Source organism: Mustela lutreola, chromosome 7 (assembly GCF_030435805.1).
Source record: "Mustela lutreola isolate mMusLut2 chromosome 7, mMusLut2.pri, whole genome shotgun sequence".
Taxonomy (NCBI): Eukaryota; Metazoa; Chordata; class Mammalia; order Carnivora; family Mustelidae; genus Mustela; species Mustela lutreola.
Genome location: NC_081296.1, coordinates 59839188 through 59866692, shown reverse-complemented (window position 1 = coordinate 59866692; position 27505 = coordinate 59839188). Strand labels below are relative to the sequence as shown.

Here is a 27505-nt window from a genome sequence, read left to right as displayed (position 1 = left end):
AACGAGGCAAAAATGAAGAAGTCAAAATATAAATCTACTTTCCTTCCCACATGCCAAAGTACTATTGCAGACAGTTATTGTGCTAACCATTATTCCAAAGGGTTCCTAAGCACCTCAAATAAAGGTTCCTCGTTCCTGATGATTACTGTATAATGGAAAAGTAATTTCCCAATAGGCAATCAACTAGATATATAAGCCAGTAATCAACGTATCCTGTCATCTGTGTCTCCACTTACCCTCAGTAACATCCTGGGGGTTAGAAGTCCGGTCACTAGCTGGATCCAGCGCAACAGTTGCTAGTGAAGTGGTGGCTCCAGACATCTCACTCATAGGCTCACTACGGCTTGTTTCAGGCACACTTTCCCGTGAGCTAAATCTTACTCGGGAACTGGATCGGGAGCTGAGGTCCGGGCTGGTATCTGACAAACCTGGAATGTCATCGATCTTCGTTGGTGTCACCATGAACCGAACTGAAGCCATCTTGGTGGTGGTTTCTGGAGGATGCATTATTTTCTTCTCCTTTATAAGAACAAAGAAAAAAGGAAAACCCTGCAAAATTCTTCCTCCTACACTAGCTACTTTATTGATCGCAAAGATAAAAAAGACAACTTACAAAAACCAAAAACAAACCCTCAATAACCTTGATTTACCCATCAAAAAAAGTCCCAAATAAGAATCCTTCTAACCCAGAATTCGGACAGACTATGCTGGAAAGTGCACTAGCAGTAAATATTTAAGGGGGAAAAAAAAAAAAAAAAAGACGAAACGATGCCAGTCCCGTGGAACTTCGTTCCTTCGGAAAGAAGAGTTATCTAGATGTCTCTCCTGGCCCAGGACTGCGGGCTCAGTGCCATGGTGTCAGAGAAGGTGCAGGCTTTCTCCCCTCGACCCCCAGGTTTCCGCCGAGGTAGTTAAGTCTTTTATCTGGTAAATGTCCCACGGTTCTAGATGAGCAAAGAGCGCGCAGGCCCACCCTTATCAGGCGAATATAGCACAGATCAGATTGCGAAACGGTGTACACCCGGCCACCTGTTGTGTATCAGGTGAATACCCCACAGGTCTGGCTGGGAAGTGTGTGTAGAGCCACCCGATGTTTTGGAGGCCAATAATCCGCTTGGGTCTGGTGGGAGGGATGCGCATGCATAACGGGAAAATACCCCACACTACCGGATAGAGGAGAATGAAAAGGGCGAGGAGAGGGTGCAGGGGCAGAGCGGATTCCCGTCTCCAAGAGATCTGCGGGGGTGGCCCACCCGCTCTTCTGGCGGAACGGTCTCTGGGATCTGGGAGGAGATGGATAGCGAGCGGATAAAGACCCCTCGGACTGCAGTTCAGGGTCGTGGCAGGTCGTTGCTAGTCCATCGAGCCCACGGTCGGCTCGCCGGGTTTCTCCTGCGTGTGACAGGACGCTTGCCGGAGGACGCTTTCTCCCCCACCAGGGCCGCGGCGCAGGTCAGCCCCTCGCCGTTCTTCCTTCGGGTCCTAGCAAGAGAGGAGATGGCCTCGCAGGCTGGCCGGGGCTGAGCAGGAAGGGGCGGCGGAGATGAAGGGAGGAGGAGGTCGCAGGTGCGGGATCCCGGCGCCAGCTGATGCGGGTGCGCGCGCAGCTGTTGTTTACGAGCCGGTAACTGTTTCGCAGCCGCGGCGCGCGGAGGAAGGCTCCGGCTGCCGGGGAGGGCGCCCCCTCCCCGGGCCGACGCCAGAGCAGCCGTTACGTGACCTCGCCGCCCCCGGCCCCGGGCCCGGCGGGCTGTGCCAGCCCCGCCGCAGCCCCTCCCTCCCCTCCCAGCTCGTTCCTCATTCGAGGTTAACGGTCCGAAGAAAAGCCCGGGGGAGCGGTCGGAGGGCGGTACCGTCCCGGGAGCGCCGAGGAGCCCCGCCCAGGCTCTGCAGTCTGCAAGGGGACGTAAAGGGCTGCGCGCATGCGCTGCCCGTCGCGGCGAGACGAGAGGAGCAAAATGTGCGAGGCCCGGAGGAAGATGGGTATTGTAGTTAAGTGTTGGGGTCTGAGCTGCGTGCACTGGAGAAAACAGACCATTTTCTTTCTGGGTCACGCTGTGTTGCACAAACTCACTCTGGAAGCATTCGGGGAGCACACATGCCCCTTGCCCTCCGAGTCCCCAAAACCATCTCAAAAGCGTCTCGGAAAATTCCGTTCATAATTTCTTTTCTTTCTTTCTTTCTTTCTTTTTTTTTTTTTAAGATTTTATTTATTTATTTGACAGACAGAGATCATCAGTAGGCAGAGAGGCAGGCAGAGAGAGAGGAGGAAGCAGGCTCCTCGCTGAGCAGAGAGCCCAATGCGGGGCTCGATCCCAGGACCCTGGGACCACGACCGGAGCCGAAGGCAGAGGCTTCAACCCACTGAGCCACCCAGGCGCCCCCCGTTCATAATTTTTTTTTTAAAGATTTTATTTATTTAACAGAGAGAGAGATCACAAGTAGGCAGAGAGGCAGGCAGAGAGAGAGAGAGGAGGAAGCAGGCTCCCTGCCGAGCAGAGAGCCCGATGCGGAACTCGATCCCAGGACCCTGAGATCATGACCTGAGCCGAAGGCAGCGGCTTAGCCCACTGAGCCACCCAGGCGCCCCATAATTTCTTTAAAAATCACAAACCTCGGGACGCCTGGGTGGCTCAGTGGGTTAAAGCCTCTGCCTTCGGCTCAGGTCATGGTCCTGGGGTCCTGGGATCGAGCCCCGCGTCTGGCTCTCTACTCAGCAGCGAGCCTGCTTCCCTTCCTCTCTCTCTGCCTGCCTCTCTGCCTACCTGTGATCTCTGTCTGTCAAACAAATAAATAAAATATTTTAAAAAAAATCACAAACCTCCCATACCATATGCGTAGCTATGACACCAAATGAAATTTTTTTTTAAAGATTTTATTTATCCATTTGACAGAGAGATCACAAGTAGGCAGAGAGGCAGGCCGGGGAGAGAGAGAGACACACACGCAGGCTCCCCGCTGAGCAGAGAGCCTGATGCGGGGCTCCATCCCAGGACCCCGAGATCATGACCTAGCTGAAGGCAGAGGCTCAACCCACCGAGCCACCCAGGCCCCCCCCCCCAACTGAAATTTTTAAGGTGTATTCTCAATTATATACATTTTGTGCTAAATTTCTTTTCCCTGTCCTTAAAATGTCTTTTGCTATGTATGCATATATCAGCTCATCATGTTATACACCTTAAATATATACAATTTGGTCAATTATATCTCAATGAGGCTGGAGAAAAATGGTATTTTCACCTTCTAGTTAGACTGAAGATTCAATTAAAGAAAATGTCCTTTATTTTAGACCTGGAGAAAACAGTGAAATACTTTTTTTACTCCACTGTCACCAGAATATTTTTCTTAGCATGTTTATTTCAAGTGTTCAATAAATTTGACTCATCAATGTTTTGTTTGAAAGTTATTTCCTATAGCTTTGATCGAGACATTTAAATTTAACAATCTGTGCCCTAGCTTTGCCTGGGTCCTTACCCCTCACAAGTGGAAATGTTTAAATGTCATCCTTAGCAATAGGTCAGAACTGTATTGAAAACCTGAGTCAGGAAATTCTCTTTTATCAAATGACACATAAAATCCAAAACGTGGTTAAAAAGATCCAGTAATAAAAACTTCTTAGGGTACCTGGGTGGCTCAGTAGGTTAAAGCCTCTGCCTTCGGCTCAGGTCAAGATCCCAGGGTCCTGGGATGGAGTCCCACATCAGGCTCTCTGCTCAGCAGGGAGCCTGCTTCCCCCTCTCTGCCTACTTGTGATGTCTCTGTCTCTGTCAAATGAATAAATAAAACCTTAAAAAAAAAAAAAAGAAAAAGAAAGAAAGATGCAGGTAACAAAATGAGAAATTTCCAATTGAAATGGGAAACCTCGTGGGGCACCTGGATGGCTCATTTGGTTAAGCACCTCTCTTCGGCTCAGGTCATCCCAGGATCCTGGGACAGAGCCGTTTCAGGCACTGTGCTGAGCAGAGAGCCTGCTGCTCCCTCTCCTCCCAACTTATGGTCTCTCTCACTATCTCTATCTGTCTCAAATAAATAAAATCTTTTTAAAAAATAAGCTAAAATGTAAAGCCCCTTAAAGTTTTTTTTCTCTTTAAAGCCTCTGATTAACAATTCCAGCTTAGAGCTTTCCTGAGGCAGCAAGAAATTCACTTCCTGAGCTACTACTGTTTTTCTCAGGCAGGACTGTTGGTCATTCCAATCTCAGACTTCCCCTTTTTTTAATGAGATGTGTCTGTAATTTATTTTTCAGATTCCTCCGTGGGATTAAGAAGTCTTTTCCACATTGCATTGTACTGCTCCCTGCTCTTGGTCTTCTTTTCCACGTACTCATTCTTCAAGCATTTTCTCATCTACTGACTAAGGCCACTGTAATGACTAAAAATTTTCAGAATGCCAGGGCAAGTGGGTGGCTCAGTCAGTTAAACATTTGCCTTTAGCTCAGGTCATGATCCCAGGGTCCTAGGATTGAGCCCTTTACTCAGCAAGGGAGCCTTCTTCTCCCTTTCCTTCTACCTGCCCCTCCCTCTGCTTGTGCTCTCTCTCTCAAATAACTAAATAAAATCTTTAAAAATTTTTTTCAGAATGCTGTGGTGTTCGTGGCATTCCTTAAGCAAGTTTATCAAGGCATTACATTCTTCAATGTGCAAGTGTGAAGATAAATCAGGATGCATGTTTAGGAGGTGATGGAGCACCTGACTCATGGGCATACAGGACCCAGGCCAGTTCCAGGTGGCATAGGCTCCTGTGCTTTCCACATCTGACTTTGCTGGGCTTGGCCAGGCCCCGTTGCTCTCACAGACTTTCTCATATTTATAAAGAAATGGTGAATTTCTGCAAAATCCAATTTGTTTCATACCACAATGTATTTTCATTCATTTCCATATACTACCTAATACCAATATACTATACCTCTTAAAATTCTTCTCCTGTTTCTGAGCATAGCTTAGAAGATATTAATATCCCAAGAATCTTTTAAGGGAAAAGTCCACCTTTTCTCCTCTATTTCAATTAGGACTATTTCCAGATCAAAGTCTTTTCAGTTTACACAGCATGTAGCATGAAACAATAATCCTTTTTTGAGGGAGTGAGTGCAGCTAGTGGGTTACTTATAAAGACAAAGTTACAGTCATTATTACAAAACATTACTAAAAGAGTTCATTTACAGATTTTAGTGTTTAAGAAGTTTACATAGCAGATCCTTTTTCTAGTTATTGCAAAATTAACATTTCTTCCCTCATTATCCCCTTAATAAGTAACACTTTATAATCCCTGTTAAGTGAACAGGCTAAGAAATTAAAAATTGCTTGACAGGAAACAAATTTTCTCATTTTACCATTGCCATAAGTTAAGTGATTCAAAAATCATCTGTCTTCTATTACCCAAGTCAAGAGGTTTTTTTTTTTTTTCCCCAGCAGTCAGCAACTATCCTCAATTTTTCTGCTGAGATACTCAGACATCAGAGTCCAACAGAAATGTATCTATCCCCTTCCAGGACCTGTGCTGATAAATCAAATTTATGCCAATTTAAGTTACATCTGTTTCTAGAGCCTAGACTCTTGACAGAGTAGAAAAAGATTGTGTAATTAGAACACAATCTCCATACAGCAATTTTTTAATCAGTGGCACTAGGCAGACATTCAAATCCAATGTCAAAAGTCACAAATGGGAAGACTGGAAACTAATGAGTTTATTATCTTAGCAAAGAAAGGACAAAGTTAGCATTTCTTGAAAGCTCATATACAGTATTTTGCCTCATCATTCCTCTGCTATGAATTGTCCTAAGAAATCTCCGAGGGTTTTTTTGTTTTTTAATTAACCCCAACAGTAGCTTAAAAAAAAAAAAAAACAAAAAACAGCAAAATCCCTGCTTGAATCTCTCATACCTCATCTTCTAAATTAAGATCCATGTGGCCTTCCACAAAGCAGCTGGCTGCCAAGGAGAATATAAAGTTAAGTGTATGTGAGAAAACAATTTCTTGATGGAGAGAACTAAATACCTGGGAATATTTTCAGGAGGGGCATAAATGATGTATCAAGGCATTTGTATTAACAACGGTTCTATCTGCCACACAGTGTAGACAGATATTGATAGAGACCCACCACTGAACCCTATCAAATTTAAAGCTGGAAGAAGGCTTAGAAATTATGAGAAAAATGAGACTAAACTGGTTAATTTTACTTTCTCAGTTATGCAGAAGGGAAAATCCTGGTCTCCTAACTTCCAATTCACTACATTCCCTCTACAATATAGCTGCTATTATTTTTCAAGCAACTCCTCCATTTTGAGTCAAAACATCATTTCAAGGGGGCAAGAACTTACTTAAACGAGAACAAGGGTATTTTTCATGGAATCCTGACAGTTGTGGAAGAGTCTCAACCATTCTTTCAGTTCCCCAACACCCTATCGCGCACTACTGATCAGCAGTGACTTAAGTTCTTCCAAGTGGTCTTGTAACCCTGGGGAGCTCTTCTTTCTCATCTCCCTCTTTTGTTTTTAAACCCCTCCTTTTTTCCCCAACATACAAAACATACAACATACAACACACAACATACAAAATAATACAAACATACAAAAATAAGAGCTTTTTCAAATCATTTTAATAACCTAGCAGTGATTCAAAATAGGGAAAGAAAATTCAAACTTGTTCCCCTAAGAGGGAGGCTACCATGACTGCTCTGCACAAGCACGATCAAGGAAAACGACGAAACCAGATTCCAAACAGCAAGGGTGGTAAGAAGGCTTCAAGGCTCACAGTTTGAAGAGCTTGGTTTCAGAAAGTCTCTGAGGGGTAGCAGAAGAGACATGAAGTTTAAGGGACCCTCAGAGGACAGGGCGCGGTTGCTGGGTCATGAGCACCTTGAAGCGTTTCTTGACGGTGATTCGGTGTCGAGAGTATTTGTCATCCGGGGAGAACCGAGCAGGATGCGCCGAGCAGGTCTGTTGTCCCATAGGGTCAAGCTTCTGCTCAAGGAAGAATGAGAGACATAATTTCAGTACAGGAGTGGTGGGAAAACTCCCATCCCTGGCGTCGTAAGAGACAGAAGCTGGGATGGGGAAAGGCTGCGCGAAAAAAAGCAAGCGGGAAGACAGGAGACGCGACGATTAGATCAACAAGTCATACACTCCCTCCACCACTCGTGGCTTCCGGGCTTTCTAATTCCCCCCTACCCACCTACGCAATTAGGTAGCGGGTCTCAACCGCTCCTCCCACCTCCGCTTCCCGCCATGACCACTTACTACCCATTTTTTTCCCCTCTCACCTTCAGCGTATAGACTCGGTCTCCCTGCTCGTTGAGATAATACTGGAGAAACATGACAACGCCGAGACGAGATGTTCCAATTTCGTCTGCAGCTCTTTCCAACTGATGGTCTCACGTGTCGGCCAAGTTCCTTCCGGTAGAGCCGGAAGTCTATCTCACGGCCTGCCGGGAAATGTAGTCCATTTAGGCCTCGCTCCAGTGGGCCAAGAGGGGGCGAACTAGTGCAGGATTTGGCCCAGTTGCAACCCAGTTGCAACCTTGCAAGGCGTTGGCTTCCAGTTGCAACTTTGCAGGCGTTGGGAGACACGTGGAGTGTACCCACTGTGTGCAAAACACTGCTAGGAGTTAGAGGGGGGTAGGAATGGATATGAGTTGAACATTGATGAATAGAATCCTATCTTTATCTCGAGATGCACACCCATTTCACAGGCAGTGTATTTCTAGTGCCTGAAGAAACAAAGGCTCCAGGATTCAGAGCCCCTTTACCTTATGACATAAAGAAGAAAATTTTCTTCCCTCCCCTCTTTTACATCCAGTTTCCCCGTCCTATTTCAAAGTATTGGCGGTAAAGAGTGCATGATGGGTATTCAATATCAGGTACAGCGAAGAGAGCGTAAAGTTATTTTATGAAACTGGTGAAGTATATTTTAGTGGTCGAACCAAGATTTAAACTCAGGTCTCTTTATCACAAATCCAGCGCTCTTTCTTATAGTGGTGAGTAGCTAATAATAGCATAATATGATGCACTTCCTAGGGTTATTTCGAATTTTTTAAAGAACGTAGAAATTCTCTTTATAGAACTCTGGGTTTTAAAAAATGACAATTGGAACCCAGATATTACAAAGACGATCTTTGCAGTATTATTTACGATGGCAAAAACAATGGAACATACGTTAATTTTATAACCAAGAAAAGCCTGAAAGCGTTTTTCTTTTTTTAAAGTATATAGTCTGTATTTACTTGTAGCTGCATAAAATATCTCTGCAAGGATTCACAAGAAACATACTATTGGTTTCCTCTGTGATAAAGAAATTGGTTCCAAAAAGAAAGAAAAGAGAGAAAGAGAAATCAGTTCCAGAGGAAAGGAGTGGGAAGGACCCTGGCTGAATAGTCCATTTTGCGTAGTTTGACTTTTGAACCAGGTTAATGTATTTGCCATTTCAAAAACTAAAATTATTTAACAAAAATTTTAAACAACAAAGTAATTTAACACAAGGAAGGCCTTTTTGGTTTTGGAATTTGGGGCCGAGTGGCAGTTTTTGATAGAGCGGTGCTTTTCAGCCAAGGGTAAGCTGAACTTTCCGTGAACTGCAGAGCTCATGGAAGTGGACTATTTGAGATGGCAGGGCAGCTTTTTTTTTTTTTTTTTTTTTTTTTTTTTTAGATTTTATTTATTTGAGAGAAAGTGAGTGAGAGAGCACAAGCAGGGGGAGCACCAGGAAAAGGGAGAGATAGAGAAAGAGAGAAACAGGGCCCCCTGCTGAGCTGGATCCCTGAGATCATAACCCTAGCTGAAGGCAGCCGCTGCTGCTTAACAGATTGAGCCACCCAGATGCCCCAGCAAGACAACTTTCTAAGGAAATGATATGCATACGGCCAAATATAAACCCTGATTTTCTGAGACAATCCGACTTTCAAATATTGTTTCTTTGATCCTTAAGTGCACAGATTAGGTACTTTGAATTTGGTTTGGAAAACAGAGCCAATATTGAATTAAGCCAAGGGTCTGTCACAACCTTCGATTAATAGGAAGTCAGTTACAGAACTGAGTGGGATTGAAGGGGATAAAACTGTATATATATTGGTGAAGAAATGTATAAGTAATCGAGATATAAAACTATAATGTTGGGAATCAGAAAGAATTTACAAACTGCCCTAAAAAAGACACAGAACAGTTGTGTTGCCATACTCTGGTTTGGAGGGAATTCCTGGTTACTGCTTACTTACCAGAGCTCTCTGGCATCTCTCTCTATCTCTGCCCCTGCTCTCCTCCCCTCCCCCTCTGCAGAATGTCTTGAGTCCTAGATTCTAGTTCTGTTTTGATCTGATCTTTATCTTCCCTTCCTTGGATCCCTGTGTATCTGCTGGGGCCAGGTCGCTCTCTGGGTCCTGGACCAGACTGTCTCATTCTGGAAGCTTCCCGACAGCCACGGTTAGTGTCCGAATCTGAGAGGATGGCTTCAGATGGAGGTAAGTCTGCAAGTGGTGGGGAAGGTCCTGACTACTTGCTCACATCCTTAGGGATTCAGATTTGACTTTCCCTGGGGACCAGCTTTTGGGGCTGACCTAGACAGATGTAAGAGCACTAGACTCCAGCAAAGTCATGAGACTTGGGGAGGCTGGGGAAGGAGATTGTGCCATTAACACCAGGGCTAGGGGATGAAGAGGGCTTCCTGGGAAGCAGATGAAAGCCCTTCAGAGGAAAGTGCTGGGTATAGAAAAGGGATGGCAGTTAGCAACTTGTTTCTCTGGAAGAAGGATTCCCCTCAACATGTGTTTGTGGGGCATGGGCAGGGGTGTGTGTGTGTGTGTGTGTGTGTGTGGTATAAGCAGCACAGAGAGGGTTCAAGGGGAAGGTCCAAATTCCGGTGTCTTGTGTAGGCAGTTGGAGCCTGCTCTAGAATTATATCCTGAGAGAGCTGAGCTGCAGTCACTCTCAACCTTATCGAGTTGGGTAGGTGGAGACCTTTGCTGGAAAACGACTCTACTGGGTTTCTGTTGCCTAGCCTGTGGAGAAATATCTTCCTAAAAGCTACCCTGGAAGGTACTGGAAGTACCTCTGCTCAGAGCCTCATGGCTCCTTTTTGCTCCAGAGATGGCTTCTTTTCCAGTTTCGAGAGCAGTTTTCCTTGATTTCCCAGGAAGTTGGAGTTATCCAACCGGAATGAGAGCTGGGGCTTCCCTTAAATGCTCTCAGTTTTTCTACCTTTTGTGGAACTCAGGCCTTCAGACCCATTTCACTTCGCAGAATCCTCCTGGCCCTCTGCTTTGTGGTTGAGGTGATGAGTTTGGTCATAGTCCATGTCTCCTTCATGGTCAGGAAGTGGAAGCTGAGTGTTGTTAGTTTGCTGGGGGAATATTCTTTATTAGATGGGGAGGAGACTTGTGTGAAATTGGGCAAATGATCTACTATTATAATTGGAAATCCTGAGACACATGTCCTGATTAAGTACACATTTTATGTATTTATCCATGGATTTTTGGCCTAGAGTCCACATAGCTCCTTCTCAGCAGGTACTGTGTTTCAGACTTCATTGTACCTTGTTCATAGTACACCCTAAATTTCTGTTATTAGTGCTTCCAAGCAGAAGGACCACAGACAGTCTACACCACCAAATCCACCAAATTTTACTACTCAGAGCTCTGGAAACCTCCCTTCTTGGCCAAACCTTCCCTCACCCACTTCCTGGTCCTATCTCTTAGTCATTCCTGGCTGTTACATAACAAAATTTCGGGAAACCAAATATCTAATCTACACATGCTCTCCAGGGGACAGCACTTGGGACAGAGATTGGTGCATGGCTGGGACCACAGAGCAGCTGGAGGCAGAGTTCAGGTGGTTTGAACATGTTTGGAGTGGGTGGGAATAAGGGAGGTACTTATAAGAGGGTGTTGGCTGCCGTGTGTTAGGAAGTATGAGCTCATGGGCCCAACGGTCCTTGCAGCTTCTCTAGGGCAATAATTCTCACCTAGGAGTACGGGACATCAAAATCACTTGGGGAGACACTTGCAAACTATGCAGTTTCCCCTATCCTTATTCCTCCCTCACCTGTTGAGAATCAATGCTCTGATTGTCCAGGGACTAAGGAACTCCAATGACCTAATCTCTGACCTCCTTTTCTTCTAGTCCATTCTCTCTTTTTCTTCGTCTCAACAGCATCTCCACTGTCGGGACCGGACATGACCATGAAAGCTGGTGCGGCCCTGTCTCCTTTCACTGCACTTCCCTTTCCCCAGTCTGCTCCTGGCCCACCAGACCAGCCACCCTGGGAGCCGCCTCTGCAGCCTCCCATGCCTTCAACATTCTCTCCAGGAAACCCTCTGGTGCTCTCCACTCTCCCCAGCCCATTGCTGGTGACAGGGGATGGGGGCCCTGGCCCCACTGGGGCTGGAGTCATTGTCAAAGTCAAGACAGAAGGGGGGCCAGCTGAGCCCTCTCAAACTCAGAACTTCATCCTTACTCAGCCAGCCCTCAATTGGATTGCCTCAGGCCCTCCCTGTGGGGCTCCTGAGGGTCCTCCCCCTCGATTCATGACAACTTCTAACATGAAGACCCTTCTGCCCACTAAGGCCATTGGGATGAGCCAGGAGGGACTTCCTGCTCAGGCTCTACCACCAGCTGCCCAAATGGCCCCCATTGTGCCCCTGGAAAAGGCTTGGCCAGGGCTACATGGGGCAACCGGAGAAGGAAGTCCATTGGCTGCCCAATCTAAGCCCGCCCTGGGCGACCTCTCCTACACCTCCAAAGGTGTCTATGAAAACTTCCGACGCTGGCAGCGCTACAAAGCCTTGGCTCGGAGGCACTTGTCTCAAAGTCCTGATGCAGAAGCCCTTTCCTGCTTTCTTATGTAAGTGGGGAGATCTGAGGTTAATTATCCTAGCACTTTTTTTTAAATTTTATTTGTTATTTATTTGATAGACAGAGGTCACAAATAGGCAGAGAGGCAGGCAAAGAGAGAGGGCGAAGCAGGCTCCCTGCCGAGCAGAGTGCCCGATGCAGGGCTCGATCCCAGGACCCTGGGATCATGACCTGAGCCGAAGGCAGAGGCTTTAACCCACTGAGCCACCCAGGTGCCCCAGCCTAGCACTTTTAAACAAGGAGGACTTTGGGCTGGACAGGAAGTTAGGCTATTTAGGAATACTTGAGGGCAGGTCATCAGGGTGCTATCAAGGCTATGAGAACAAAAAAGCATAATGATGATGATGACGATGATGATGATGATAGGCTTCTTTACCTACTTCCCAGATTATAACGAGCTTTCAGGTGTCTTCTCTCAAGTGATGCTCACAACCCTGTGAGTTCAGGCAAGCATATTCAGGTAATCTTCACAGATAAACGAGAACACTGAAGCCCAGAGGTTTCCTGTGATTAAGCAGAAGGCTGTAAGTGGAGCTTAGGTCTCTGACACCAAGTACAGAGGCCTTCCATTCTATTTTATTATTATTTTATTACCATCTGGCATCACGTTGAGCCATCCAAACAGCTGAGCCCTGACCAAGTGCAGGAGCGGAGGATGGTGGGGGGCGGGGCAAAGGAAGTGCCACCCTCCCCTACCACCCTCTATTTTATTCTGAGTTCACGTTGAAATAGGAAGGTGGTAGAACTTCCTTAGTGACCAATGGCCTAGGTTCCACTGCTTGCTAGATTGGTGATTCTGGGCCCCACATGTACTACCTTGCCCTCAGTCTTCTCATCTAGAAAGGGGATGATGATAGTGACTTCAGAGGGCTGCTGAGATGAAATGAGTTATTATCTGTGAAGTGCTTAGCAGAGTTCCTGGCACAGAGAATGCCTCGTTAAGTGGCAGCTGCTATTATTATTCCTATTATTAGAAAAAAGGCAATTGAGAAGAGGAAAAGAATTCACAAAAGGCCAGAATGTCTATGTGAGTGGATGCTTAGCCAAGGACCCCAGGGGTCAGGGGCTGTCTGTTATGTCTAAAGCCGAGTCTGGGGAATTTTCTCTTCTTCCCATTCAGACCCACTGCTTCCCTCAACTGCCTGCACTCTTGATATTCTGTGTAAAGAAAATGTCCACATTTTGCTAACTTAAAAAACAGGTACATTGTGTTCCCAGTCTCTGAGCTCCTAGAGGAATCTCCCTTTCTACCCTGACTCTGGAGTGAATAAATCAAAAGCCTCCCCCAGAGTCCTTGGTGTTGATCACCTTACCAGCTCCCTGCTTTCTCCAAATGGCTCTGGTTCTCTGGGAGCCTAGCAGGCTGAATTTCTAACTCCTAGTTTCTTCCTGTTCTCCATGCTCAGGGGCTCCAGGCAGGGTCTCCTCCAAAATGCAGTCCAGTCTCTCTGCAACAGTAACCCAGGAGGCTGGTAAAATATGAAGTCCAAAGATCCTCGGGCACAGGAATCTTTAATTATAACAAGCTTTAGCAGGTGATTTCTAGACACAGTGCTTGAGGACTCTGGCAAGTCAGAGGACAAAAATGAATCATAAAGAACTTAAAGAGTATTGATATTTGTCTGTGAAGGGTAGCCCCGAGGCAAAAAACAAAACAAAACTTAAAAACTAACAAATAAAAACACCTCAAAACCTTTAAGAGATTCATTTGGGTTAGGTAGTGCCTTTTTTGAAAAGCAAGAGCCTTTGGACAGGGAGAAGTGTACTTTATAATGAATCCATTAATTTAATAATGTGAGTGCTTTCTTCCTCATGTTTAGTTGAGGATTGCACCGTGAGAATTAAGGGTGGTTGATTTCAAAAGGTGGGGAACAAAGGCAATCATCTGATTTTGTGTGAGATTTGAAAATTTCAGCAGGAAGAGAGTCCAGTATAAGAGATGGGTGGAAGTTGGGGGTCTGGAAGTCTAACCAGAGGGATGACAAGGGATGTGACAAGGATTAGGGGACAAGTTGGCTCTGCTGAGGGACAAGGGGTGTGTGTTGAGGTGTTTGTCGGGACAGAGGCATGGGGGGGGCACATTGTAGAACATGACTGACACAATGGGGATTTTAGCCCAGTGCTTCGCTCCCTGGCCCGGCTGAAGCCCACTATGACTCTGGAGGAGGGACTGCCAAGGGCTGTGCAGGAGTGGGAGCACACCAGCAACTTTGACCGGATGATCTTTTATGAGATGGCAGAAAAGTGAGTCTGACTAACCCCCATTCCCCTGAGGGGTGCTGTGCAGGGATGGGATGGATGGGGGCATGTAAGGGGCTTGGATCGGGTGTGGGGGTGCTTACTAAAAGGGATGCTAGGAGGAGTGGTGTAGACTAGAATAGGGGTCTCCTGGATTCTCACTGCTTCTACCACCTTGACCCTAGGGGTTTTCTGTCCCGTGACCTTGAAAGCTCTCCTTCCTCCAGATCCTGAATTATATAGGTCCTTGATATTGAAGCTCTTAGAATGAGATTGGAGCACAATTGGTGTAAAAATTCCTTGTTAAAGGGACCTTGCAAAGAGGAGGTAAGCCCTACTAGGCAGATTCTTTTCTAGCTCACTGACCTGGTAGTAGGTGGCTACTGATGCCAACCTTGAGACCACTCCTCTTCTGGCCAGAGTGGCACAGAAATCATTTACCCCATTATCCCAGGGAGGGCTTGGTGCTTGCAGAGCTTGGTCCGGGGAAGGTCCTGGATGCCCAGAGTAGTCTCCTGGCTTTTATTCCTCATTTATCCACGATTGTCTTCTTGGTTAAAGGAGTAACTCTGGGGAAAATGAACCCTCTCCTCCAAAACTTAGTTTCCATTTCCTCCCTTCTGAACCCATACCTCCCAGAATTACTCTTCCTGGCCACCAGTCCCAGTCTCAGGACACGGGTCTCAGCACTGCCTCCTGGTGGGAACTGCCTGGAACTGCAACCCCAGGCCCTGCTTTAGGATTTCCCTCAGCCTTGATGGTTGTAGGTAGGGGCACATGAGGCCTCGCAGGGCCCCATGGAAGGATGAAGCTAGGCTTTGGCATAGGCCTGACTGGCTTCAACAAGGCTGTGTTAATTGCTGATATACATCCTCCATGATGCTGGGTGAGATCAGGGATGAGACAGAAGTGAAAGTGATGGTTCTCTCCTGGAGAAGCTGAACATTCATTTCTCAACAAGTTTCCTAAGTCATGACTGCACATAAGGGATTCTGTGGTGACCTTGTGAGGTTCCCCCAGAACTGTTATTGGGTTGTCTGTGAGCAGCTTCCCCCTGGTGTCTGGACTTCTCGGCATTGTCCAGGCCTTCCTCACCCTCTGCAGGTTCATGGAATTTGAGGCTGAGGAGGAGATGCAGGTTCAGAACACACAGCTGATGAATGGGTCCCAAGGCCTGCTTCCTGCAGCGCCTCTGAAACTTGACCCTCCAGGGCTCCCGGCCACTGAGGTTAGCCAGCAGCCAGGTAAGACTTCCTCATTGCAACAGGAACCTGCGGTTCAAGGCTCAAAGGGAGGTGTGCACAGAGCAGTCATGGACTAGGGAAAGCATTGCCCTTACTCTCTCACTATCCCTCCAGGGGGTGGCAATGATGTTCTAAACAGGACGTACATACATAGGAGGCTGGCTTTTCAGGTTCCCTTTGTCCCAAACTGTGATCTTGGCAAAGTAAACTACTCCCTAACAGACTGTACATGAGGCACAAAATACCTCATTTGCCTAAGAAATGGGGGCTGGATCAGAGGACTTCTTGGAATTTCAGGGGTTTCCACATGTCTTATGCAGTGATTCTCTTAGACCCTCCAGCTCCACAATCTTCTCCGATGGCTGTTCCCATTTCAGGCCTCATCTAGCTTGTAATCCTTCCAGCATACCCAGATTGCTGCCCTGACAAACCGAAGGCTGGGAGGCAGAAGTCACAGTCCCTGTGCCACCCCAATTCCTCCTTTCATCTCTTCCCTTAGTGTACATTCCCAAAAAGGCGGCCTCCAAGGCACGGGCCCCCCGCCGGCGGCAGCGCAAAACGCAGAGGCCTCCGGTTCCTGAGGCCCCCAAGGAGGTCCCACCAGAAGCTGTGAAGGAGTATGCTGATATCATGGAAGGGCTGGTGGGGAGTCAGTTGGCCATCGGGGAGGCAGATGGAAAACAGGAAGAGGAAGAAGAGCAGCAGCAGCAGGAGGAAGCAATGTATCCGGATCCAGGCCTCCTAAGCTACATCGATGAGCTTTGTTCTCAGGAGGTCTTTGTCTCCAAGGTGGGCTGGCCCTGGGTGTCTGGTTTCTAGTAGATACTGGGATGGAAACTCCAGGGGACAAAAGACCTAGGGTTTGGCCGAAGGCAGTTAGGAACTATGCTGTCTTCCTACTGGAAATGGGTGTGCATGCATGCATGCATGGGGGAGGGTTGGGGGAGGGGGCCACATGGCTCCTTCTCTAGAGCCTCTTTGTTCACAGGTTACTTTCTGTCGAGGACTCAGATCACTGTTTATTCTGTTCCCCAGGTGGAGGCTGTCATTCATCCTCAGTTTCTGGCAGATCTGCTGTCCCCAGAACAGCAGAGGGATCCGTTGGCCTTAATTGAGGAGCTGGAGCAAGAAGAAGGACTCAGTCTTGCCCAGGTAAACCTGGGAAGCAGGAAATATCAGAGTAAGAAGCTTGAGTGATTTTCTCTAACCCTATGCTGTCTTGGCTGGTATGACTTCTGGAGACAGCTTCAGGACTGGGATTTAGGTGCAGAACAAGTAGGCAAGAGATTGTGGATACACAGGAAAAGGGGAGTGAGCATAAGGGGTCAAAGCATGGAATTAAGACCCAAGAGGGCGGAAGAAAAGAGCTATGATATCTGTTTTTGATGCCGTGACTTATGCCACTTGCTTGCATTCCCTGCCCTGTCCCAGTGCCATCTCCTGACCACCCCCTCCGCCACAGCTTCTCACAGCCAGGTAGAAAACAGTGTTTGTCCATTCTCCTTCTAGCTCGTCCAGAAGAGACTCCTGGCCTTGGAGGAAGAGGATGTAGAGGCTCCTCCTAGCTGTAGCGGAGCTCAATCAGACTCCAGTCCTTCTGTTTCTGATGAGGATGAAGATGGGGGTGGGCGGCTTCGGCCCTCCCCTGGGCCTCGGGTGGCTGGGGGCACTGTTCGCCTTGGAAAGGCTGCTTCTCCAGGAAAACGGGTGAGAGAAGTGCATGGTGGGCAGGAGCGGTCCCTAGATGGCCCAAGGGGGATGCACAGAGATGGGAACACTGTGCTCTCCTCCCCCGGCAGCTGGGACCTACAGCTAGAACCTACAGCTCCACAGGGAACTCAAGGGTCCTTAAATACAGAGAAAAGAGGGGCCAGGAAGGTTGCAAATCAAATATGCCCACATCAGGATGACCACCTGGGAGGTGCTAGGTCTCCCGGGCACCCCCTCGTGGCTGACAGAACTTCTGAAACTCTGCCCCTTCATTGGCAGGAAGGCCCCCAGCCCGAGACATTTCCTAGCTCGGATGTGGGACTCAAAGAGCTGGCTCCTCTGCAAGGACAGGGGCTAGAAAAGCAGGACAGCCAGCAGCTAGGGCGTCTTGGAGTGCTTCCCCAGGGGACGGAGCCACTAGCAGTAACCCAGAAAGGTTCTTCAGTTGCCATGTGGGGAGATGGCAAAAGTCCTCCCGTGGTTCAGGGTTATGACCAGAACCTTTCCCTTAGAGCAGCTGGTGACAGGGAAGGAGATGGAGCCTCTCTCAGTCCAGGACTTTGGCTGAGCAGTGAGCTGGATGCCGTGGGCTTAGAGTTGCCCTTACAAATTGAGGAAGTCATAGAGAACTTCCACGATGGGGAATGTGTCACTGAGCATCAGGGAGGCTGCCAGGCACTGGGCTCCAGAAGCAACATTTCTCTGGGTCCTGGAAAAGCCACAGCACCTGGGGATGGGGGGGGCAGTGCCATCTCCTGTGGAGGCACAGATGGCACAGCTGCCCTGCAGAAGATAAGCTACTGCAGCCTGCTGGGACCTTTGAGGGCTGACAGCCCATCCATGAGGCATCAAGAAAATCAAGAACAGAGCCCTGAGGCTACAGGGGATCCCAGAGATTTGTGGGCTGAAGGTTGCTCCCCTTTGCTGGAAAGTAGTATCTGTGCCCCCACACCGGGGGTTCCCAAAGAAACCCTTCAGCCTGCATGTCAAGGCAATATCCTTGTACTGGGGACCCAGGGTATCTCCTCCTTCCCCGAGGCCAGCCTGGAAGTGGGGAGCAGGAGCCATTCCATCTCTCCTCTGTTGGAAACCAGAGAACATGCCAACATACTAGATATTAGAGATGCCTGTGGCCTCCAGCTAGAGGTCAGTGAGGATACCCACCCACCAAATTTTAATTCTTATGACCTCCAAGGAGAAGACAGGGAGGATACTGATTTACCCAAGCCTGAAGACCTTGCTCCCTTACCAGGGAATCAAGAGTCTTCTGCTCATGGGACCCCCAAATCAACATCTCCTCACCAGGGCCTTGGAAGCACTTCCTCTAGATGGGGAGCCAGGGATGCCTTAACTCTGAAAGAAAGCTCTCCTGTCAGTGAAACATGCAGCTCAACAGACGGGGCCAAAGGGAAGGAGGAGGAGCAGGAGGAGGAAGGGGAGGATGAGGAACTCTCCAGCTTTGCCTACCTCTTGGCCTCTAAACTAAGCCTGTCACCGCCAAGGGGGCCTCCCTTCAGTCTTCACCCAACCTCAGGCCTGCCCTCGATGGGAGGGCGGGGGGCCCAGAGAGCATCCCACTCCCTCTCTCCTGAGGCAAGAGGCCTTGGCCAATCTCCACATCCTGTTGCCAAGTCTGGGAAGAGAACTCTCAGTGGAGGCCCTTCTCCTGCTGAAAAGAGGCCCTACCAGGATGCGGACCTTGGCATCTCTGGGGAGAAACCCCTGGCTCTTGGAGTGGTTCGAGCCTCACAGCCTCGTAAAAGGCGGCGTGACACTTTTGTCACTGGCCGAAGGAAGAAACGTCGGCGTAGTCAGTAGGGGACAGTGGGACCCTCCTACCCACCCTGCTGATCTCTAAAGGTGGGGGCCCCCAGAGTAGATTTCACTCCAGCTGCACACCAGCAAAGACTGGTTCTCAACCCCATGGTATTTTGTTGTTTGCAAAAGTGGCGAGTGTGGGAAGGGAGGTCACACTGGCTAGTTTGGAAGTTGTATGGGGAAAAGAAAAATAAAGATTTTCTGGTTGTTGGAAAATGTTTGCCATGTGCCCTTTAGTATTCCTGTCTTTGCTGCTAGTCAAGGTGAGGTGCTGCGAAGGAGGGGGAGGGTGCTCCAGATTCATGGGATCTAGATGCCACTCCAGGCTCCCCAATGAGCTCCTGACCTGAGAAGTCCCCAAGGATCACTTTATCCCTCCCCTCATGAAAAGCCTAGACTCCATGCTGGGGAGTGCTTCTCAGGAAAGGCCATCATTATCTGTTTCCCTTTAAACGTCTGTAAGATGGAAAGATGCCTTTTTTTAAAATTTTTTTTAAACTGTCAGATCTCTGGGTTAGATATCTAATTTCCTAAATCTAATTAGTTTTCCATAACTCTATCTAGACAGCACCTTTTTAAGGGAGGCTTCCCCCACCTTCCTTGAAGAGGCTGGACAGAAGGGAGTTAAACGTCCTCCAATCATCCATCCCTGGCAAAAAAAAAAAAAAACCACCCTCCTGACGCTGGTCTGAGCTGCAGGGCAGAGGCTGCTCTGGACACAGCTCTCTGCTCCCACCATGGGAGGGGGAATCATTCTCAGGGGGATTATTAAATATAAAATGGTCATTAGCTATTTTTTAATCTCTAATGAGGACAGAACAAGAGGGAATAGACTGAAAAGAGGTTCACGAGGAAGCCTGTTAAAAGGTACATATATAGGGTATGACAACAGAAGGGGAGGATGTGACATGGGCATGATTTCTGTGTAGGAAAGAGCCCCATCTGGTCCAGCTGAAGTGCGGCTGGGCTGTGTCCAGCAACAGCCAAGAGGACTGAGCCCGGGAACCTTTGAGATCTTCCAATGGGTAGCCTGCAACCATTAATCCCTCTTGTTCCCAGCTGCTACTATCCATGTAATAGCCTTATTTTTTTAAATAGATATAGATATATATTTATATTTATATATAAAATAGTTTTTTACAAAAAAAAAAACAAAACCCAAGCAAAAAATGAAAATCAACTTAAAAAAAAAACAAAAACAAAACACAACCAACAACAGTAACAAAAAAACTCAAGCAGGAGCAGAAATGGGCTTGAGGCACAGGGTAGGCCGGAGGCGAGCTGGGGAGGTCAAGGCTCTCAGTCGCCCTTCTGCTTGGGTGCTGGCACAGTCCCGTTGGCCAGAGCCATGCGGCCGCCTGGGGTTGAGGCCTGTGGTTTCGGGGAGGGGCGCAGGTAGGTGCTGAAGAGCTTCCCGTGGAGCGGGTCGTGGAGGGAGAAGTCTTGGAACTGACCTGGGCAGGGAAGAGGGAGAAGGGAAAAAGTCAAACCATTGAAGGAGGAGGGGGAGAGGGTAGCCCTGTTCTTTTTCAGAATCAGTATGTCCTGTCCCTCTCACCCCTGCTTCACTTCTCAGATCTGAGGTTCTGTCCTCTTCGCCTTCCCAGCCTCACCTCTCAAGAGGATGAGCCACCAGCCCCTGTCCCCTCCCAGCATGGTGCTGGTGGTGGCTCCAGCCCTCTTGGCAGAGAAGGCAGTGACTCACAGAGGGAGAGGCCTTGGTGGGGTCCCGCCTGGCATAGCTCAGCATGCAAAGTTGCAGCAGCAGGGCGGGGGGACCCCAGCAGCAGGTGCAGGATGGTGCTGAAGCCGTCTCTGTACAGCAGGCGGCCGGGCCCCTCTACTTGCTCCTCGGCAAAGAGCTGGCACAGAAACAGACGCAAGTTAAGCCCTGTCCTCAGGCCATGGCCCCACACTGCCCTGCAGGTCTGCCTGACGAGTACCTCCTCTTCCAAGAGCATGGAGTACAGGCTCTCTCTTTCTCCCCTGCCACCCACACCCTGGCCCTTTGCACAGTATTAAAAACTCACAGCTGTTGCCCTTGCCCTGTTCTCAGCCAGGTCTCAACACTGGGGCACTGGGGTGGGGGATACTGAGCACCTATCGTCTAGAAGCTACTGGGAGCAACACCCCACAGAGGCCTCCAGGTAGGGGTAGGCACAGCCACCACGCATTCCCCGCCCCCATCTCTCTGATACCTCAAAGGCCAGGCGAGTCAACTCGTCCAGGCTCCTGCCTCCATCCAGAGCTGCCAGTGCCAAGGCCACATCTCGAAAGTCCACCAAACCTTGGGCATCCTGGAGGGAGAAACCAGGGCAGGATGAGGACTAATGCTGTGTCCTCCCTCCTGCCCTGGATTTTGGCTCCTCCCTCTTCTCAGCAGGCCCAGAGATGACCCTTGTGCCTTCTTCCTTAGAACAGTGAGCTCTAAACTCTCCAGGACTCCTGGGATTTCTCTCAGGTCATGGGTCCGTTCAAGCTATCCCCACGTCACCTGGGGACAAAGCTCTCCTGAAAGGGATCTCCTATGAATGTTAGGGAATCCCCCAGGAATGCTGAAGTTACCATCAGGCTTCTGACATACCCCACGCTGGAAAAACTGGTTCTCTGCTGACTCAGCCTGTGCTGGAGGACTGGTCCAACAGATAAAGAGAGGGCCACTGGCATAATTTCTTACCAAAAAAAACTCAGGGAGGATGTCTTCCCTGGTGACACCGTGCTATTCCAGTTTTGATTCTGCTCTGCTATAGGCTAAGTGGAGAAACTCCTTTCAGACACAGTCAGCCCCAATCTAAGGAATCAACACTCTCTGTCCCTTTAGAGGAAGTTCCAGGAAATTTATAGAGTGCCAAAATTTTTGAGATAGTTCAGGAATCCTCTAGAGAAGCTAAGGGTTATTTTTAAAAAGTATTGCAAAGATCTCAGTTTCAAAGTCATCACTGCCTAACCTGTACCATGTTCTCTCCCATATGTCATCTTCCTACCACTCAGAGGTGCTCCACAAGGTTGTATGGCCCCCCACCTTTGCCTGAGCCTGAGCACATCAGCCTGGAGGGCATGGCCTCTGCATCCAGCCCCTTTACCTGCTGGAAGTAGCTAAAGGCTCCAGCCACCGTCTGGGGGTCAGAGAGCTGTAGCTGCCTGGCAAACTCTTCCTGGCTGATCATTCGACTCCGGCCCGGCTCTGCCCCAGTGTCCACACAGCCAGGAGACAACCTACAATGGAATTGTTGAAGGCAGACAGCTTACTCAGCTTCTTCCTGGAACTTGGCCTGTAGCCCCAAGAGTCCCCCCAGCACAGGTGTATCTGGTGTTTTTCTAAGATGGACTCTAACTCAGTCCTGTGAGAACCATTCCTCCTTTTCTCACTGGGCTTATTACATATCTTTCCCTTTCTTTTTACGTCCTTCCTTTTACTCCATTATCTTTAAAAAAAAAAAAAAAAGAAAGAAAAAATCCTCTACCTTCCCATTTCTTTCTTTTTTAAGACTTTCCTTCATTTTCCCCATTTCTTTCTCTATCCGTTGTCACTGCCCACACCCTTACATTAAAGGTCACTTACCCAGCCTTCCGAAGCACCTTTCCCAGTTCCCAGAGCCTCGGCTCCAGGGCGACCTTCAGCCGGCCCACCACGATCACAGGCAAGCTCCCTACAAACTCACACTCAGTGGCTGGAATGCCCAGGGCCCTATAGGATGAAAAGTGATGGAACAGAGTGGGGAGAACAAGGAAGAAGAGTCTTCTAAGGGTTCATTACCGAGTCTGGACAGCTGAACGTGGAGGGGACCGGGCCCCTTTAACCACCCCTAATCTCAGCTGTGTAGAACCCAGTCCACTGCCCACTCCCCGATCGTTGCCTTGGAACCTCAGCCTTCCACACACCCCCGTTTCCTATGTCCTGTATATCTACTCCAGGAAATATTTTGTGGGATACTCACTGTGCCATTACCCTCTGGACATTGTTGGCATAGAGGGTGGGGTTCCTGCTCTCCTCCAGGCTGGGGTGGTACACAGGGAGGAACTGAAACACACACACACACACACACACACACACACACACAGACTTCTCATCAGTACCTCAAAGCTATGGGTGAGTACTCCCACCCTCTTTTCCCTTCAGGGGTCCGCCGATGCCTATTCGCCTCCCCACCCACGGTGGCGTTGGGGAGGGTGGCACATGTCCTACCTCCACATCCACGATGCTGCAGGGCTGAGAGGCTGTGAGCCAGAGGACTTTCAGTCTAAGAGAAGAGAGACCTCAGATGCTCACCAATCCCTAAATATGGGATGAGGAGGGGAGTGGGAAAGTTCTTCCCATCATATAAAAACGGACCCCGAACCACACAGTGAGCTAGGTAAATAAGCAAATGGGAGACAGAGGGAAGCGCCAGAAGGCTGTAGGGAAAGAGAGAGCATGGCGGGGACAGGTGTGAGGAGGACCTGCCAGAGAAGAGGTGTGAGTAACTGCCAGAAAAGGTGAGGCAACCATGCTGGCTCTCAAGGGACAGATGGGGGAGATTGCTCAGAAACACTGGATTGTAAGTTCAAAGGAGCTACAGTCCCAGAAGGAAAGATTAGGTGGGGTGGCTGGAAGCACTTCCAGATTACGGGGAGATCAGAACAAAACAGGGAAACAGGCACCCTCTTCTCTAGAGTTCTCAACAGACAATGAAGAAGGTCTGTTTGCCTTGCCTGGAGATTGAGATGGGCCAGAAATTCTCTGACGGGCCCTGCTCCCCACCCTCACCCCAGAAACACCAAGACTCACACTCCAGGGCCCCTCCATGCCCAGCTGGTGGTGTCCTAGGGGAGAAGCAGAGGTGAGGGGAGATAGGGATTACTTGTCTTTCCTGGAGCTGGCCCATCTTCCTTGGGCAGAGGCCCTGACCCCGCTCCCACCCCACGTGCACATCCCACCGCAATACCAAAAGTTCTCACTGATTTAGGGTGGCTCTGGGCTCCCCCAGTCTCCTCTCCTGCACTCAGACTCACCAGACTGTTGGGGTATTGGATGAGGACAGGCTGCACAGGCACCCCGGCGATGAAGGCTCCTAAATCCCATTCCCACCCCCCACACCCCAGGCAGAGGTTAGTTCTTGGAGGTAGCTAGAAGGCATGAAGGTCAGGGTCTGGGACAGTTCTGACGTAATATCTGGCCTGACTCTATTTCATTTGCAATTTTCTTTCTGACTCCTAGAGACTTTTCAGTGTCACCTAGGAGTTCCCTATCTCTCTTCCCTATGATCTCCGCTCCACTTCCTGGGTTATTCTAGAGTCCCCCTCCAAGTCTGGGGCTCCTTTCTCCTGCAGCCCTACCACCCACTATGGTTTTATTCACCTGGTTTGAATTTAAGCAAAGCCTTCTTGTTGGAACAGGTGCCCTCAGGAAAGAATAGTACCTGGGGGAAACAAAAACCCAAGGGACTGGAATGAGGTGGGGGTATCCTGAAGGGGAGGGAGGAAAGAGAAGCCTCTTTGGGAACACATAAAAGGTGAGATTTTTAGACCCTTACCCACCTGGGGCCACTTGCCTCCTGAGGTAGCCCGCCTTCGGACCTCCTCCACCACTCTGCGCCGAGAAGCCGGGTCATGCCGGGATACTAAAATGGCTTGGTTGAAGCGGAGAAGGGCTGGGGTCCAGAAAGGACACAAGGAGTCACTTGGTTCCCACCCAGGGCCTTTAATACTGGCAGCCACCACTTCCTCAAAAGTAGGAGAAGCTTGGCAGTCATCTCTTTGCCCTGGGGACCCTCCTTTTATTGTGAGTTGTCCTTTCAGGCTAGTGATCAGAGGTCCTTCCAACACCTCCAAGCACCAGCCCTCAGAATCTAAGGGGCTGGTTCACAAAGGTATCCATTTGCATCTCATTTGCCAGCAAGAGCCGACTTCCCTTCCAACCTTTCCCTTCCCCCTTGAGGCCAGTTCTTCTCTCCAGAGCAGCTCAGATTCCTGCCATTTTTTGCTCAGAGCTGTCATCTCTCCCCTTCACCCCTTATGCTCTCTCACCTCCAATGACAGGCACGGAAAGGTTCTCAGCTCGGGACACAACCTTGGGCAGGTCACAGGGCAGCAGAACAATGGGGTCAAAGAAAGTAGAGTGGGGAGCGGCAACAAGGACAGGGGCTTGAAGGCGAGAGGCCCGCTGGCCCCGAACGCGAATTCGAAGGAAGCCCAGCAGGAAAAAGAGCAGGCGGCTGAGGCCCAGCACCCCGTTGTGGCACACAGTCCTGCAGGACAAGGCTGGGCATCAGCAGAGGCGGTGATTCTGTCCCTTATTCACCCCCAGGCTTAGGCACCCAGAAAAGCAGCTGCCCTTCTCTTGTCCCCTCTTCCTCTGCCAAGGGGCTGAATGAAGTCCGGCTACTCTAGGACACATCAGGGAGCATCCTAGAGCTGAGGTCCTGGGTACCTGGCTGACTCATCTCACCTATCTAGGCTGGGTAGCAGAGCTTCAGAACCCTCCCTCCATTTCTTCTCGAAGACGGAGCAGAATGAATAATAGGGAAGAGAATCCAGAAGTAGGGTCTCTGGGGGCTGATCCCCCACTTACTTCCTCCATCCTGTAATTGGCTCCTGAAGCTGCTCCTCCGTAAGACCAGCTACTTGCAGCCAGGCAAAGGGCCAGAGGAGAAAGAGGACAATAAAGGCCAGAAGCACTCGGATGGGGGCCAACAGTGCCCCCAGGAGGCAGAACTGCAGAGGGTGGGAGAAAATGTCACTTCAGGACTGGGAGACACTCTCTCCATTGCTTCCGTTCCCCCACAAGGATAAAGCAGAGAGCCATCACCCCCTGTGGGTCTGGGGACAGGTGGTGTGGGAAAAGATGGGGCCGGAATCCAAGGTGAGATGAAGGTACCAATAAAGGCGAGAGGATAAAGGATTAATAGGACCAGGGGCCTCATAATTCGGATCGGACCTGATTTTTAAATCATAAAATGCATCTATCACTTGGTAAGGCTGTTAAGAACGTTTAATGATAACCCCTGTGGAGGCGCCCAGCACAGTGCTTGAAGGAGAGCAGGCTGGAGATAGTTCCTCCCCCACCTCGCATTCCATAAATAGCTCCTATGTCCACCAGAAACCGGGTGCATAGTTCTTTCTACTTTGGCCCTCGGAGGTGGTAGAGTTGGAACACACAGAGGTCCCCTTTTTAGGCCCAGGCCAGTCTAGTTCCACTCAACAGCACTCCCCTAGGACGGGGGTGGTGGTGGTGGTGGGCGGGGGAGAAGAGCTTGGCCCTACTCCGCAGGGTAGGGGTTGCCAGGAGCCAGGGTGACTCCCGGGGCTGCCCTGGGGAGAGTGCAGGTAAACAAACTGAGCCCCAGGAGCCTGCCTCAGGGGTGGTGAGGGTAGCAGATACCTTGGACACTCCCTTCCCACACCCTTCCCCAGTTCCCAGAGGCTGGTGCGCCTCTCCACTTCCTGTAGTGAGCCCCCTTCTCAGCCACCCTACCCCCCACCAAGAGGTGCTGCAGTGAGGGGAGGGGGGAGTTGGAAAGGCGGGGTGTTGGATCCGTACAGGGGCGCAGATTATGGATCTAGAGACGTCTTCCCTCTCATTCAGAGCCTCGAGGAAGCACTCAGCACGCCCCTGCCCCCACCCCCGGCTTTCCGTAGCCTCCACCTCCATCCTAGTTCATCGGCCTCCGCAGGATGTAAACCGCATTCCCCAGTATCTTCCATCTCGCCTCATCTCTGGGTCTCCTGCTGTCCTCCATCCTCACCTAGTCAATTCTTCCACACCTTCGAGCTATCCATCGCCCAAGCCCGCGCCCTCTCCAAGGACTTCTCGCCGCCCCCCGCCGCCCCCACGTGCGCTCCCCCGGACACCCTCCCCGCAAGCCTCTCACCCACCTCTTTTCGGGATCCCATCCCCATCTTTGCCTGGGCTCTAAACTGCCTCCCTTTCCTATCCCCACGAGTCCTCCCGACGCCCCCCACTCACACTTTACCTTAACCCTCTGGAGGCGGGAGAGGTGTAACTCATGCACGAAGGGGTTGGGGGGCGCTGGGGATCCGGGGGTTGGGTCGAGGGGGGCCCAGTCCCCCGGACTTCCCTGGCTCATAGCGGCGGGAGAAGGTGGGAACGAGGACGCCCCGGCCCCGACCCCGGGCCCCGCTCTGCAGAGCAGCGGCTGCTGCTGCAGCGCTCCGGCCGGGGCCCCGCCTGGTGTTGAGCGCCGAGGGGCGGGGAGCAGGCTGCGCGGCCCGGCCCGCGTTGTCAGGGAGCCTGCCGAGGGGCGGAGCTTCCAGCGCCCGGGCGCCCCTGCTCCACCGCGTCCGTCGTGCCCGTCGCAGCCCCTCCGGCCATTGTTCCGCGGCGGCCGGATGCCAGGGCGCGCTGACCCCTGGCCTGGCCCTCGGGGCGTTCTTCTCGGAACAGCGGGTCGCCGCCTCCCCGCAGGCCTCCGGCTCGGAGCGGGCTTGGGGCCGCGAGGTGGGTGCGGAGCTGAGAGCGTCCTTCGACCCCGCCCGGCGTCGAGGTCACCCTGCGAGCGCAGATCGGGTCCCTCGGGCGGCTGGGAATGGAGGAGCGGTGCGCGGTGCGCGGAGGCCGCAGCTCTCCCCGTGGGCTCGCGGACCCCAGCCACCCCTCCTGGCAGGCCGACCACCCTTCCTTCTTGGTGGCGGCGACGCCATCGCGCGAGGACTTGGGGCG

General features: G+C 50.2%; 4 protein-coding genes across 7 annotated transcripts in view; 1 reads left to right on the top strand and 3 right to left on the bottom strand.

Annotated features, from left to right (window-relative positions):
* SLC12A6 (solute carrier family 12 member 6) overlaps positions 1 to 1726 on the bottom strand; it is a 93152-nt gene extending 91426 nt beyond the window's left edge. For 2 of the 3 annotated variants that reach the window (XM_059181072.1, XM_059181073.1), the window contains exon 1: positions 237 to 1720. In XM_059181072.1, coding sequence (XP_059037055.1) covers positions 237 to 507 — 271 coding nt within the window. In that variant the 5' untranslated portion in view covers positions 508 to 1720. Of the gene's footprint in view, positions 1 to 236 lie in introns of all 3 variants that reach the window. The other variant, XR_009355490.1, reaches the window with a different exon arrangement.
* Positions 1727 to 6572: 4846 nt separating this feature from the next.
* Positions 6573 to 7413, bottom strand: NOP10 (NOP10 ribonucleoprotein). Its single transcript, XM_059181071.1, has 2 exons — positions 7258 to 7413; positions 6573 to 6958 (listed from the first exon to the last, which is right to left on the bottom strand). The coding sequence occupies exons 1-2, from the start codon at positions 7309 to 7311 to the stop codon at positions 6818 to 6820; spliced, it is 195 nt and encodes a 64-aa protein (XP_059037054.1). The 5' UTR covers positions 7312 to 7413; the 3' UTR covers positions 6573 to 6817.
* A 1910-nt stretch (positions 7414 to 9323) lies between these two features.
* NUTM1 (NUT midline carcinoma family member 1) lies at positions 9324 to 19068 on the top strand. Its single transcript, XM_059181068.1, has 7 exons — positions 9324 to 9447; positions 11135 to 11825; positions 13952 to 14080; positions 15179 to 15318; positions 15818 to 16107; positions 16354 to 16470; positions 16828 to 19068. The coding sequence occupies exons 1-7, from the start codon at positions 9432 to 9434 to the stop codon at positions 18844 to 18846; spliced, it is 3402 nt and encodes a 1133-aa protein (XP_059037051.1). The 5' UTR covers positions 9324 to 9431; the 3' UTR covers positions 18847 to 19068.
* Positions 19069 to 19928: 860 nt separating this feature from the next.
* Positions 19929 to 27046, bottom strand: LPCAT4 (lysophosphatidylcholine acyltransferase 4). Of its 2 annotated transcripts, none has more exons than XM_059181069.1 (14): positions 26799 to 27046; positions 25397 to 25539; positions 24853 to 25073; positions 24364 to 24545; positions 24185 to 24245; positions 23839 to 23897; positions 23615 to 23649; positions 23033 to 23087; positions 22785 to 22867; positions 22409 to 22534; positions 21930 to 22062; positions 21045 to 21143; positions 20552 to 20708; positions 19929 to 20300 (listed from the first exon to the last, which is right to left on the bottom strand). In XM_059181069.1, exons 1-14 carry the CDS (start codon positions 26910 to 26912, stop codon positions 20146 to 20148), a joined length of 1623 nt encoding a protein of 540 aa, XP_059037052.1. In that variant the 5' UTR covers positions 26913 to 27046; the 3' UTR covers positions 19929 to 20145. The 2 variants fall into 2 exon arrangements, with proteins under 2 accessions (XP_059037052.1, XP_059037053.1); XM_059181070.1 differs by having other exon boundaries at positions 24364 to 24476.
* Between the last annotated feature and the right edge of the window lie 459 nt (positions 27047 to 27505).

Bases quoted from the DNA above. Each gene is read 5' to 3' on its own strand.
- NOP10 (XM_059181071.1), bottom strand. From the start codon at position 7,311: ATGTTTCTCCAGTATTATCTCAACGAGCAGGGAGACCGAGTCTATACG. The intron at 6,959-7,257 runs GTGAGAGGGGAA...TTCCTTGAGCAG, and splicing joins ACCGAGTCTATACGCTGAAG to AAGCTTGACCCTATGGGACA.
- NUTM1 (XM_059181068.1), top strand. The intron at 14,081-15,178 runs GTGAGTCTGACT...CACCCTCTGCAG, and splicing joins TTTTATGAGATGGCAGAAAA to GTTCATGGAATTTGAGGCTG. The intron at 15,319-15,817 runs GTAAGACTTCCT...CTCTTCCCTTAG, and splicing joins TGAGGTTAGCCAGCAGCCAG to TGTACATTCCCAAAAAGGCG.
- LPCAT4 (XM_059181069.1), bottom strand. From the start codon at position 26,912: ATGAGCCAGGGAAGTCCGGGGGACTGGGCCCCCCTCGACCCAACCCCC. The intron at 22,868-23,032 runs GTAGGACATGTG...TGTGTGTTTCAG, and splicing joins GCAGCATCGTGGATGTGGAG to TTCCTCCCTGTGTACCACCC. The intron at 20,301-20,551 runs GTGAGTCACTGC...TTCCCTGCCCAG, and splicing joins CCACCAAGGCCTCTCCCTCT to GTCAGTTCCAAGACTTCTCC.